General features: G+C 36.7%; 1 protein-coding gene across 6 annotated transcripts in view; it reads right to left on the reverse strand.

The window, feature by feature from the left end:
* Mapkap1 (MAPK associated protein 1) overlaps positions 1-14,410 on the reverse strand; it is a 230,800-nt gene that overhangs the window by 139,392 nt on the left and 76,998 nt on the right. For 4 of the 6 annotated variants that reach the window (XM_077797105.1, XM_077797106.1, XM_077797103.1 and 1 more), the window contains one exon: positions 9,977-10,042. The exons of the other annotated variants lie outside the window; for them this stretch is intronic. In XM_077797105.1, coding sequence (XP_077653231.1) covers positions 9,977-10,042 — 66 coding nt within the window. The remainder of the gene's footprint in view (positions 1-9,976; positions 10,043-14,410) is intronic. 6 annotated transcript variants of the gene reach the window in all.

Raw genomic sequence — 14,410 nt, forward strand, 5'->3', positions numbered from 1 at the left:
GTAACCCATTTAACCTCAGTTTCCTCCGGTATAAAGGATTCTAGCTCCTATCCTGAAAGTTAAAGGGAACTGAGATTCTGTCCTGGCACATTCCCTGCACACTGTTTTTGCATGCTCAAAAAACAGTGACAGTGAGAAACTGCATCAGTGAAAACTGGGTTGAAGGCAGAGCCTAGTTTCCTTGCCTTCACAGTTTGAAAGAGCCAGAGAGACCACACAGCCCACACTGCAGACGCTATGCTCCAAATATGATACCATTTTTAGAAGCACAAAAGGTCCATGTACACAGAATAGAACATTATGTTTGTGGAGAAGAAATAATCAAGTTTCTGTAATTGTGTAGAACTGGGGGAGGGTGTTACTGAAACTCTTCACAAGGTAAAAAAAACTGGAAAGAAAATGAATGGGCTCTGGACTCAACAGACCTAGGTTTGAATTCCGGCGTCACTACTTACTAGTTATGTAACCTCAGGCAAGTCTGTTGAACTTTCTAAGCCTCAGTTTCCCAGTTCCAAAATGGTGATAACAATAAATTCTTTATAGGTAAGCTAAGAAGAATGATATACCACAGTAGACACACTGCCCTATAATAAACAAATACTTCCTGCTATATTAAGTTGAATCACATAAAACATTGGTGTTCAATCATTTATCACCTACAAAATTGCAATTTTGTAAACTGGGAGAAATTACTAAAAATTTTCAAAAACAGAATGGATACCATTCCTATCAAAGGAAGACAAACAAGATATAAAAGTTGTTTGTAAAAAGTGGCTCTTGATTCCAACAATACAGCAGCTAATATTTATTAAACATTTAGTATAACACTGACACTATCCCATACGTTTTGACATCCATAACATTAGCTTATATAATCTCAAAACAATGAGGTCAATTCAACCTTTCTTCCTATTTCACAAAGAAGCCTGTAGAAATGCAATGACCAGCCCGGGGGCACAGAACAGAACTGGGAAGCTGGAATGCCTGACTCCAGAGTCCTAGTTCTTACCCATTATTGAAAATGCCTCCCCACAATACAAAGCTACTTATTTTGCATTTAGTAAAACTGTTTGGAGCAAATAATTTACAAATCAGCTTTCGGACCTTTCAAAGGAAGGACATGTCAGTGGACTAGTGAGCACCAATAGGAGGTTACTTAAGCAGCAGCATTAGTGACTAGGATGATACCCGAAGCATCTAGGATACCACTTCTCCCATCTCACAGATTATTACCAAAGAAAAACATCAGACAGACTTTGAAGTTTCCAGGAAAAATCCTAAAGTTTTAATCAAACAGCTGCTGTGTTCCCATTACGTTACAGTCAGGCCTTTTCGATGTGTGACAAAGGCAGCAAAGCTTTTTATTTATTTGTTTGTTCTTTTCTCATTTATCTATTTGGGTTTACATCCCTTACTTCTTGAATTCTTTGATGTATACAGTAACAAGTCATCACAGAGAGGGAAATGGCACTGACAGTGGATGCTATTCAAGTTAAGGAAACACCCAAATGCCAGGCTTTCAAGCCAATGTTCTAAAAGCAATCACACTTGCATTTAAGGCTTCTTGGGGCCGCCTCTATGGCACCAAAATCTACCAAAGATAAAGACGATGTTTGTGCTAAGTTGGGAAAGTGGAGACATCAGCACTTCTGCCTGCAGACCATTATTTCTGCTCTCCAGACAGCACCTGATAAAGTGTCTGGAGTGCTGTCTTCTGCGCAGCCACTGCTCTTCCGAAGCCCTGCTCAGGGTTTCCCTGGGGTTTCCTCTGCAACAATTGCAGCAGAGACTGTGAGAGGAGACCAAACGAGCTGCCTTAACCTTCCCGTAAACTGATATTTCCATAGAGGATTAAGACAAACGTTTCAAATAAGTCAATTTCCTTTACTAAAAAACCAAAGTGACAATAGTAGTATCAAGAGAAATACACAGAGACAATGAATAAGACATACTTCTCTTGTCTTTGAGCATACAAAAAATACAGAGCAAAAGGTCAGGAGGAGGTGGGTTATGCAATTCCCTCTTATTTCTGACAGGAGGCCTACAATGCAGCTTCCCTAAAAAGTTACAGAGAATTAGATTGAGGCATATCAAAGGGAAGAGGGAAATGTCTAAAAGCTTCATATTACTTGATATATAATATGCTGATGCTGCAGTATTATGTTTGAATTCTTGTTGATTATAAATTTGTCTAAGAATGCAACTATGTCTTTTTTTTTCTAAAAAGATGCTTCTAGAACTCTGGGGACTTCAAATAATTACTTTCTGAATTGGTGAGAATGAAAACAAACTACCTTCTTAAGTACCCTAAGCAGCAACCTTAGGCCACAGGAAACAGAAGTTCCTTTTGACCCATGCCATACACACACTCAAACAAAGAAAAAAGAAAAAATTTGAAAATTCTGCATTGTTAAGGATCACAAAGGTAATACAGAGAACTTAGATGGAAGGCTAGGTCTGACTGACTCCAAAAGATAACCATCATAACTTGTTATTCTCTCCCAAACTATTTATAAAAGCATTTTAAGGAAAAAGCTCTTGGAAAAGCTGCTTAACTGCATTCTGAATGAACATTTTCATGAACTCAAGAGCCATGGTATATATTGAAGTATGAACTTTTTCTTCCTTCTATGCATATGTTCCTTCCTCAGCATTACAGACAACACACTAAAACCTATTTCACATAGGACTTCTATGCAAGTAGGGCAAAATATGTATCCTAACCAAATCTCAAACTGAAAATTGACAAAATACAAAAACATTTATTTTACCTGATTCAATAGGGTAGCAAGTTTTTAAGGGTTACAAAAGCCCCAAAATTACATAAAAAGGAAAATTCAGAAAGGAAAACTACACAAGTTTTGCCTCAATGATGGTATGTGCCAAACAAGATGATATTAAGCATCAATGATTTCAGTCAGAAAGATACATGGGAGAGCCTATCAATAATACATAATAAAGCTGAGACACACCCCCCACCAAAAAAAATCTGTCGAGTAAATTAGAAGTAAGACCTCCGATCAGGGGCTGGGGATGTGGCTCAAGCGGTAGCGCGCTCGCCTGGCATGCGTGCGGCCCGGGTTCGATTCTCAGCACCACATACCAACAAAGATGTTGTGTCCGCCAAGAACTAAAAAATAAATATTAAAAGACCTCCGATCTGACCTCCGCCAAGAAAAACTACCAATGCCTCGGCACACCAATTGTTTTTTTCACCTGAGACTTCATAAACACAAACCAACCTTCACATGAAATTTCCATCCTCAAGTCATAATATCTGATGGACCAGAAAGACTTAAACCAAGAATTTAAAGTGGTCTTTGGCTATTAATATCCCCAGGTGACAGGCAAAAGCAAAAACAAACCCTCTCAGAAAGAACATTTATGACCAAATAATTCCAACAAAAAAAATGTTCTAAGAAAGAAATTGTTATAAATCACAAAACATAGAAGGAATCATGAAATGGATCCAGAAAGACTAGAGTTAAGAGAATGATCAGAAACAATACAAAATAAATGTTGCTGGGCATGGTTGTTCCATGCCTGTAATCCCAGCAGCTTGGGAGACTGAGGCAAGAGGATCATGAGTTCAAAGCCAGCCTCAGATTCTTAGCGAAGCCCTAGGTAACTTAGCGAGACTCTGTCTCAAAATAAATGTGGTTCAGTGGTTAAGTGCCCCTGGGTTAAATCCACCATACCAAAGAAAAATAAAATAAACACTAAAGAAAAATTTTATCCCAGTGCAATGGCAAACACCTGTCTTCCCAGAGACTCAGGGGGCTGAAACAGGAGGATTGCAAGTTCGAGGCCAGTCTCAGGGACTTAGCAAGATCCTGACTCAAAATTAAAAATTAAAAATAAAAAGGGTACCGGGTGCAGTGGCACACGCCTGTAATCCCAGTGGCTTGGGAGGCTGAGGCAGAGAATCACAACTTCAAAACCAACCTCAGCAAGGGCAAGGTGCTGAGCAACACAGTTCGCTGTATCTAAACAAAATACAAAATAGGACTGGAGTTGTCAAGTGGCCATGAGTTCAATCTTTGGTACTAAAAAACAAACAAACAAAATATAATAAAAAATAAAAATAAAAAGGGTTAGGGTTGTAACTCAGTCGTGGAGCACTGCTGGGTTCAATTCCTTTTTTTGAAAAAACAGACTACCCAAAAGTCTACGGATGTAGGTCAGTTTTACAGCAATTGCCTAGCATGCTTAAGGCCCTGGGTTCCATCCCTAGCACTACAAAAAGAAAGAGACTGAGCATGTGATCCTATATTGTGGTTAAGTAGGTAATAGTCACTAGGGGATATAAACTAAATTATATAGGAGTAAATATAAACTGTGAAATGGCTATGAAAATATATGAATAATTACTGAATAAGTGGTAAATATAAGGGCATTTACTTAACTTTTACTAAGGAAAATATTAAACTTTTCATAACAAAAAGTTAAGAAATTAGTATGAGGTTTTTAGAAAATAAAATCAAACTTGTAAAAATGGAATACGGTAACTAAAATTGGAACTGCAGCATATGGGTTCCATAGCTGGGGAGAGAATCTCTGAATTGAAAGAAAGACTTAAAGAAATTAACCTAGAATGTAACCCAAAGAGACATGGAGATGGAAAATATTAAAGAAAGGTTAAGAGACATGGAAGGCAGACAACAACACATTCTAACAGGTATAACTAAAATTTCAGAAGAGAAAAGAATAAATGGTGCAGAGGCAGTATCTAAAAAGACAGTGGCTGAGAATTTTCTAGAACTGATAAACAATTCAATCTACAGATTCAGAAAGCTCAATGAAGGCCAAAGGGGAAAAACTGGGAAGGAGGGGTGTATATCTGCATCTGGAAACATCATTTAAAAACTGCATATATTTCAGGCAAACGCTAAGCAAATGGAGCAGTTATAACTTATGAGAGGGAGTGATGGGGAACTTCTCTAGAGTCACAAGTGACAAATGGCTCAATCACCAGGAAGAAATAATAATTCTGAATTTGTATGAATGTGAAAACATAACCTCAAAATATACAAAGGAAATATCTGTCAGAACTAACAAAAAAAAAGAGACAATCTATCAACAGTAGAATATTCAAACATACCTTTATCTAATTGATACATAAGATAGACAAAAATGTCAATAAAGAAAACTGTAGCACAATCAACAGTCTTGATCTAAAGGGCATATTTAGAAGACTGTCATCAATGGTAGCAGCAATCTCATTCTTTCCAGGTTCCCAGATATTTATGATAAATAACCTACATCAGTAGGCACAGAATCATGCTCAGCAAATTTCAAATAATTGGAAACATCAAGCCATTTCTCTTACTATAAACAGAAAAACCTCACATTTGGAAATTTAGAAACATTCTTATAATAACTCATATCTCAACAGATAATAAAAATCAGAAAACATTTAGAAGCAAACTACCAAAAATCATGAGATTACAAAAATAAGCTAAAGGAAGAAGGACCTGAAATATCATAACAAGTAAATATTGTAATTATTTCCCACAGGACAGACCATGGCTACACTACAGTCCCATTCAGGAGTGGCTTTAAAAGACAACAGTGATGAAAAATTTTCCCAATAGCCAAAGCTTGGGACAATATATATGTCATCTCCTTTGTGTGGAAGGAGAAGTAGCAAGGGGTTAAAATATGTAGAATGACAAATGAAGACTTGGCCCATTGGTTAGAGGCCTAGAAAGAGGTTTTTAAAAAGGAAAGTCTTAGGGTAAGACATGGATGGATTTAAGAGGATGCGCATGAAGTGTAAAGACCTGTGTAATAATACATGTTGACACCCACCAGAAAGCATTCACCACAGAAAAGGTACTACATGACCAAAGACTGAAAATGTTGTGCCAAATATAGACAGCTATCCTAAGAAAATGGCTTGCATAGAAGATTGATCTTTGGCTGGCACTTGGGAACATGAACCTCAGAAGAGTTCCCACCAGCCTGCTAAGAATAGTTCACTGGCAGGGCACGGTGGTACACCCCTGTAATCCCAGTGGCTCAGGGGGCTAAGGTAGGATGGCAGGTTCAAAGCTAGCCTTAGCAACTTAGTGAAACCCTGTCTCAAAATAAAACAAAAATGATATGACTCAGTGAGTGGAGCCACTGGATTCAGTCTCTGGTACCAAAAAAAAAAAAGAGTGGTTCACTGATCATTGATTTCCTTCTAGGACTTAGGAGTCTTGGTGCATTCTAGAGAGAGGGTACTCATGTAAACAGCTCCAAAAGAAACTCTGGGTCCTAGGTCTCTACTGAGATTCCCTAACAGACAATGCTTCATCCACGTTGACACAACCCTTGCTGGGGGAATTAAGCGTGCCCTATGTGAAATCCCTGGGACAGGACTATAGAAAGGGTGTGCCTGGTTTCCATTAGACTTCATCTCATGTGTCTCTTCCTTTGTTCATTGTGTATTGTATCCTTTCACTGCAATAAATCAGAGACTTCTGTGTAACTATATGCTGAGTCCTGTGAGACTTATCAAATTTGTGAAATAGGGAGTGGTCTTGGGGACTCCCAACACAGATTTCATTTAACTTCAGCTAGTCTCTTCATTGGCCTCTCCTATGCTAGCACATGGGCAAATGAACAGAGTAGCCATGACAGGAATAGAAGCAATATATATGCACCCAAGAGCATTCTTCCACTTACAAGACTAATCTTGCTACTGCCTGCTGTCTGATATCCACCCTACCCCCACATCCAGCAACAGAAACAACACGTTGAACTCTCAATAAAGCATCATCCCTTAAGTAGACCAACCAGCTATTCGGTGTCAAGTTGATGGCACTAAACCCTTCCTCCATGACAAGAGTTTTGGAAGAGATCAACACATATTCAAGTATAGGTTTGCCTTTCCTGCCAGTAATGCCTCAATCAGCACCACTATCTCAGAATGCCTGATCCACCAAGATGGCAATCTACATAATACTGCACCACTTTAAAGAATCCACTTTATAGGAAAGGAGGTGTGGTAGTAGCATATAACCATGAGATCCAGTACTACCCAGAATCTATGAGCCTAACAGTAACAGATTAACCTGATGAAGGTACAGTTAAAGCACTAGGTCAAAATGTCATACTAGCTCAGAAATGGACACCTTGTGCAACAGCAACACCATCTGTAGGATACAAAAAAAATCCAACAACAATTATATGATACTTATTCATGACAGACCAAACCATGATTACAGGAACCGAAAGGAAAAAGCAGGAGTGGCCTCATTCACCATTACTCCCACTGACTCACTTGAAGATTTATGTTCTCTAATGCTACAACTCTGGGCTTCATTGATTAAGGGAACCTGACTCCCAAAGGAAGAATGCTTCCACCAGGAGACACAGCAACAGTCACATTTATGTTAAAACTACAGCTACTGCCCAGGCTCCTTATGCCAAGGGACATCAAAAAGAAGAGAAATCACTATCCTGACAAGAGTGATGTCTTTCATCAATAGAACATAGGGCTCCTGTTACAGAAAGGTGGGAAGGAACATTTAGCCAGTAAATCTGTTGGCCTTGTCTTATTACTCTTACATACAACTTTGATGGTAAATGAAGCAACCACAGCTTGAGAAAGGTAAATAGGGGTTAGGACACTCAAGAAAGAGACTCTGGGTTGTTGCACTAACCAAGGTTGAAGAGACTACAGAAGATTGTTGAAAACAAAGATGTGTATCAGCTGTACCCACAAAACTAGTTGTAGAGGTAGGTACAGGTGACACACTTCTGTTATCCCACCTACCCAGGAGGATTGAAAGTTCAAGGTCAGCCTCAGTAGCTTAGTAATTCCCTGCCTAAAATTTACAAATAAAATGGGCTGGGGGTGGAGCATAGCTCATTCTGCTAATCTTAGCTTAGGCCTCCCCTGAGAAAAAAATCAACCACAGACCAAAAGGTGTGCAAGTCCACTCCAGCAGCACTGCAGGTGGGTTGGCACAGTCACTGGCTATGCTCCCAGTCTCCCCAGAGGAATGGAAGGTATATTTCCCAGCCACTAGAAAGACTCCTTTCCTAGGATTGTGTTGTGTGACAGAGCCACCGTGCCCAAAGTTACACCTCCTCAATGTGGCAAATATCAAAAGATGGGTCAGACACAAGAATACAGAGGCCTGGCTCCCAATTTAGGACAACCCTAAAGGGCCTCTTAAGCTTCACAGTACCCCACAATGTCACTCTCTTGTGACTGCACCACAGTCTAATTTGTTCCTCTACCCAAGCCAGTTTTCCTCTTTTCTTCTCACAGATACTGATCCTGAAAGGACTCCCTAACAAAATTCCTGCATACTGCCTCAATGTTGGTCTGCCTCCCAGGGGGACTATGATAACAACAGTATTACTAACAAGTTCTATAAAACCTTCGAAGAATAGATGATACAAATATTACTCATACTATTCAATATTACTCATATTGTTCAATATACTCATATTATTATTGAAAAAGAACAATTCCTAAATCATTTTATGAGGGTAGCAAAATCTCCATATCCAAACTTGAGAGTATAAGAGAATATTACAGGCCGAATTTACTTATCAACAAAGCTATAAAAATCCTTAAGAAAATATTGGCAAACCAAACCAATAACAAACATAAAATCTAGAATACTGGATGACCAAAGTTGAATTTATCTTAATTGCAAGGCTCGTTTAATGTAAGAAAATAAATTAATAAGTAATCACATTAAGAGATTAAAGAAGAAAATCATATGGTTGTATGCATAAACACAGAAAAGAACTCAGTACATTCAACATTCATTCATGATTTTAAAAGTAATAATTATCATGGCAAACTATGAGCTGAAAAGAGCTTTCTTATCCCATCACAGGACATCTACCCAAATAGCAACCATAATTAATGGAGAAATGTTGAAAGAATTTCCTTTAATATTTGACTAAGACTATTTATTTTCAACATGGTACTGGACGTCTTAGCTTTGTAGAGCAATAAAAAGAAGTACAAGGATTAGGAAAAAACTTTATTTGCAAACCATTGACTATACAGAAAACCTAAAACGAAAAAAAAAAATTTTTAAATAATAGAATTAAAAACAGCTAAAAAGGTGTTGAGATTAAATCAATACAGGAAAATCAACTGAATGTCTATACATCAATAAAAAACAGGAAATTACTGAGTTAAAAGATATTTAGATTAGAATTAAAAAAAACAAGCATATATGAATCAATCAAACAAGACATTAAGACTTCCATGAAATCATAAAATTTTATGAAAGACATTATAGATTACTTAATAAATTGAAAGATATATCATGTTCAAAATGGTAAAGATGTCAATTCTCTCAAATTGATCTACTGATTTAATCTAATTCTAATCAAAATATCAACCATAGAGTTTTTTATAAAAATTGATAAGTGACTGCCAAAATTAAACAGAAGGGCAATAGATTAAGAATATACAAGACACTTGTAAATAAAAAGTAGGTTAAGGAGGCATAATTTATCAGATACTAAAAATTATTTTAAGACTGAAGCAATTAAGATAGTGCGATATTAACCCAGGGAAAAATCAAATAAATCACCAAAACAGAATAAAATTCAAAAACAACAGGGAAATCCAACATATGACTAGTTCCAAAAATCAGAGGGAAAAAGGGGACAGAATAAATAATGCCAAAACAGTAGTTTAATCACACAAAGAAAACTAAAATTGGATCTCCCCCTCATACCACAAATGTAGAAAATATCAATTCAGCATGGGTTAAGTAAGAAAACAATGTAGGAGAATAACTGTACAATCTTGAGGTAGGAAAGGTTTTCTTAATACTTGTGCCTTAAGTAAAAGACCTCAGTGTACAGAACTTTCCTAGTAGGTGTGAGGACCTGGTTCTAACCCTGCTGCAAAAAAATTTAAAAAAAAAAAAAAAGACTGATAAACTTAGTATGTTAAAAATAAGAATTACTAGGGCTTGGGATGTGGCTCAAGCGGTAGTGCGCTCACCTGGCATGCGTGCGGCCCGGGTTCGATCCTCAGCGCCACATACAAAGATGTTGTGTCTGCCGAAAACTAAAAAATAAATATTTAAAAAATCTCTCTCTCTCTCTCTCTCTCTCTCTCTCTCTCTCTCAAAAATAAATAAATAAATAAGAATTACTAGCTGGGCGTGGTGACACACACCTATAATCCCACTGGCTTGGGAGGCTGAGGCAGGAGAATGGCGAGTTCAATGCCATCCTCAGCAAAAGTGTGCTAAGCAACTCAGTGAGACTGTCTCTAAATAAAATACAAAATAGGGCTGGGGGTGTGACTCAGTGGTCGGATGCTCCTGAATTCAATCCCTGGTACCAAAAAATAATAATTAAAAAAAGAAAAAGAAGAAGAATTACTGTTTATTCTGGGGGTTAGGGTTGTGGCTCAGTGGTAGAACACTCACCTAGCATGTGCCTCAGCACCACATATAAATAGATAGACAGATAGACAGAAACAGATAGATAGATAGATGATAGATAGATAGATATGGTAGAGTGCTTGCCTTGCATGCACAAGGCCCTGGGTTCAATCCCCAGCACAAAAAAAAAAAAAAAAGAATAAAGAATAAAGAAACATGAAATGACCAATAAACACACAAAAAGATGTTCTATCTCAAATATAATCCAAGAAATACAAATCAAAATCATTATGCTGGGGCGGGGGTTGTAGCTCAGTGCTAGAGTGTTTGCCTAGTATGTGTGAGGCACTGGGTTCGATCCTAAGCACCACATAGAATGAATGAATGAATGAATGAATAAATAAATAAATAAATAAATAAATAAAGGTATTGTGTCCGCTTACAACTAAAAGATTTTTTTCCCCCTAAAAATCACAATGCTAGGGGTATAGCTCAGTGGTAGAGTGCTTGCTTGAACCCAAAGCCCTGGGTTCAACCCTTAATACCACACACACAAAAAAATAAAATAAAATAATCATGAGATAATCTCATACCACAAGACTAGAAAAGATTAAGTCTGATGGGGTGAGTAGGACATGACACATGTTGGACAGGCATAATGGAAAGCAGAAAACAATTTGGCATTATCAAGTCTGAAGCTGCACATATATCTTTGACCCTATAATTCCACATTTGTAAGTATTGTGACAGTTTTTCAAACCATGGTCCTGAGAGTTAGGAAATCAATTTTCAGCTAACAGTTTTTAAAGTAAATTGATTAGAACAAAAAATATCAAAGTACATTCTTAGCTTAGTAAGAGAATTCTTCCATGAAATTTTTTCCATGTCATATGTCTATATATACATATACACACTTACTTGTGTGTACTGGGTTGGATGCACAATAGGCTTTTGTTTGTTTGGGTACTGGGGATTGAACCCAGGTACACTTTGCCACATCACCAGCCCTTTTTATTTTTTATTTTGAGACAGAATGTTGCTGAGTTCAAGGTGCAGAAATTACAGGCATGCACCACTATGCTCAGTTGTATTTCTTATTGTATGTAATTCATCATCCAAGATGTAAGCCTGTGCCTTGGAGTAATTCTTACACATGTAAAATGTTTACCAACATTATATGTAATAGCAATAACTGGCAACAATCCAAGTGTCCATCAACAATGGAACAGATAAATACGCTGCAGTATACACATACAATGGAGTCTCTTCCTTTTTTTATATATTTATTTTTTAGTTGTAGTTGGACACAATACTTTTTTTTATTTTTATTTATTTTTATGTGGTGCTGAGGATCGAACTCACAGACTCACATGTGCTAGGCGCCCACTCTCCTGCTGAGCCACAATCCCAGCCCAAGGAGTCTCTTCCTTAATGAAAATGAATTAATTACAACCACAGTCATCAACATAATGCTGGAACATAATGCTGTCAGAAAAAATGTACAGAAAAACACTCAAAACATAATTCTCTTTAGGAAAAGGTCAAAAAGAAATTTTGGGGGGAGATAAATTATCAGGCATATAATTATAAGCAGTAAAGGAATTAAAGACTTCTGTCAGTGGGAGAAGAACAAGGAGGATAGAGAGGAGCCTTCAAAAGTAAAAGTAATGCCCATCTTCCTAAAATGGGTGATGAGTACATAAGTAACTATTGTACAACTATACACCTTGCATGTGTGTGAGTGTGTGTGTGTGTGTACATGTACATGTGTATATATTTCCTGGGGATTGAACGCTGGGGGCTCTCTGCCACTGAACTATATCCCAGCCCTTTTTAATTTGAGATAGGTCGAACTAAGTTGCCCAGGATGGCCCTTAACTTGCAATCCTTCTACCTCAGTCACCCAAGTACAAGTTTAGTTGTGCCACAGTACCTGGCTCCTTGTATCTATTTTTTTTAAATTTCTGTATCTACTCAATATTTAATTTTTTTATTTAAAACAAAAATATTTACAAGTAAACTCATTTTTGTTCCTCATCGATGAGCAAAAAGTCTCACAACCTTTCCCCCTTCTGTGGAAAATGAAAGTACCCTGTTCTTCCTAAGTGACCAATAATTTCCTTTAAGGACTTAGGGAAGGAGGATTCCATAAAGTACTATGAACACCTGCAAGCATTTTTCCTCCTTTCTCTCTTCCTTTAATTCTTCAAGTTCCCTCTAGTTTACAAATCAAAAACACCATCTTAAGGCAAAAGGCTGGCTACTAAATGCAAATCATGAGACTACTGTGAGTCAAGGTAAATAAAGTTTGGCATGAAAAGAAAAATCCAAAACTACTATCAAGTTTAACTGACATTCTGGAAAACCTTAAGCTGATCTCAGTTGCTAATTCAAAATTGGTCTTTGTTTAATACAATGATAAGAGTATTGCTGATAGAATTCAAAGATATAATATTATGGCACATTTGTCAAGCATGATTTTTTTCTCAAAGTGAAAGAAAGAACACCCAGTGATTAGACAAAAAAATGTCACTCAAAATATATACTTTGTGATATTTTTCAAAAATAGGAAAGGCAACAGCAAACATTTACTATAGATTTTCATAAGCACTGCAGCAAAGGGTCACTTAGAAGAAATCAAAAACATCTTCACCTATGTCCTCCTTATTTATACCCATTAAAAATTTGTTTTAATATTCTTCATTTCGTATAAACACTGGCTAGCTACATTTCTGAGATGTTTACATGTTGTAATTTAAAGAGAATAAACATTTACTTAATGTCAACTTTTAGTTCAATGCCATATACCATGGGAATAACAAAACAACTAACAGTAAAGCTAGACAAGAAAAAGCAGGCAGAGGCACAAAATTGGAAAAGGCAAAACCAGGCACTATTTTATGCTATATGTTATTGCATGTTAATAACATTCTTGTACACAATATATGGAAATCCTAAAAGAACAAACGAAACACTACTACAAAAAGAGAATGTGGTCATACAAAAGAATATAAAATAAATACACCAAAATCACAGCTTCATATAGAATTAGAAACACAACAGAAAATAAGACCCTATTTACAGTAGCAACAACTATAAATACCTAGAAATAAACTTAACTATACAAGGCATTTGAAAAACCTTTTGCACACTAATTCAAAATCCAGAAGCTAGGGGATGGGGTTGTGGCTCAGTGGTAGAGTACTTGCCTAGCAATATGTGGGGCACTGGGTTTGATCCTCAGCAACACGCAAAAATAAATAATTTTTTTTAAAAATCCAGAAGTTATAAAGAAAAAATTATAAATTTCACTACATTATAAAAAGAGTGCATAGTCAAAAATAAATTCATGAACAAAGCCAAGATACACAATAAAATTGACTAAGCTCCCCTAACATGTAAAGGAACTCCTAGAAAATAAGAAAAAGATCAAGAATCCTACACACCTGGGTAGTTCACAAAACTGTCAAATGAAATGGCAGCCAACCTCACAAGAGAAATGCTAATTAAAATTACACAATCAACCATTAGTAAAGACTTAACAGGAAGTTGTTAAGACTTTGGTAATATTTTAACTGAAATACAAATGTTGCTTCTCATAATAAAAATTGAGAAAAAAGATTTCATAAAGTAAAAAAAAATTACAGATTCATTGTTCACCTATAGGATTGGCCAATATCCAAACATTTGATAAATTCTGGGGCAAAGCTGAAAAAAAGGCACTCTCACATGTTACTGGTGGAAATACAACCGGCACAATCCCTATGGAGGACAATTTGTCAATACTTAGAAAAACTATAAATGCAAATTCCCTTTGACCCAGCAATTCTGTTTCCTATAATTACATTTATAATTGTACATGTGCAAAAGACCTTATGTCCAAAGTTATTCACTTCAACACTGTGAGGCAAAAGTTTAGAAACAACTCAAGCCTCAATCAATAAGGCCCTGGTTAAACAAATTATAATACTTCCATACAATGGAATACCACATGGCTACATGAAGGAATGAGAAATTTCCTGGGCATTAAGAGAGACAGATTTAGA

The sequence above is a fragment of the Urocitellus parryii genome, chromosome 4 (assembly GCF_045843805.1).
Source record: "Urocitellus parryii isolate mUroPar1 chromosome 4, mUroPar1.hap1, whole genome shotgun sequence".
Taxonomy (NCBI): Eukaryota; Metazoa; Chordata; class Mammalia; order Rodentia; family Sciuridae; genus Urocitellus; species Urocitellus parryii.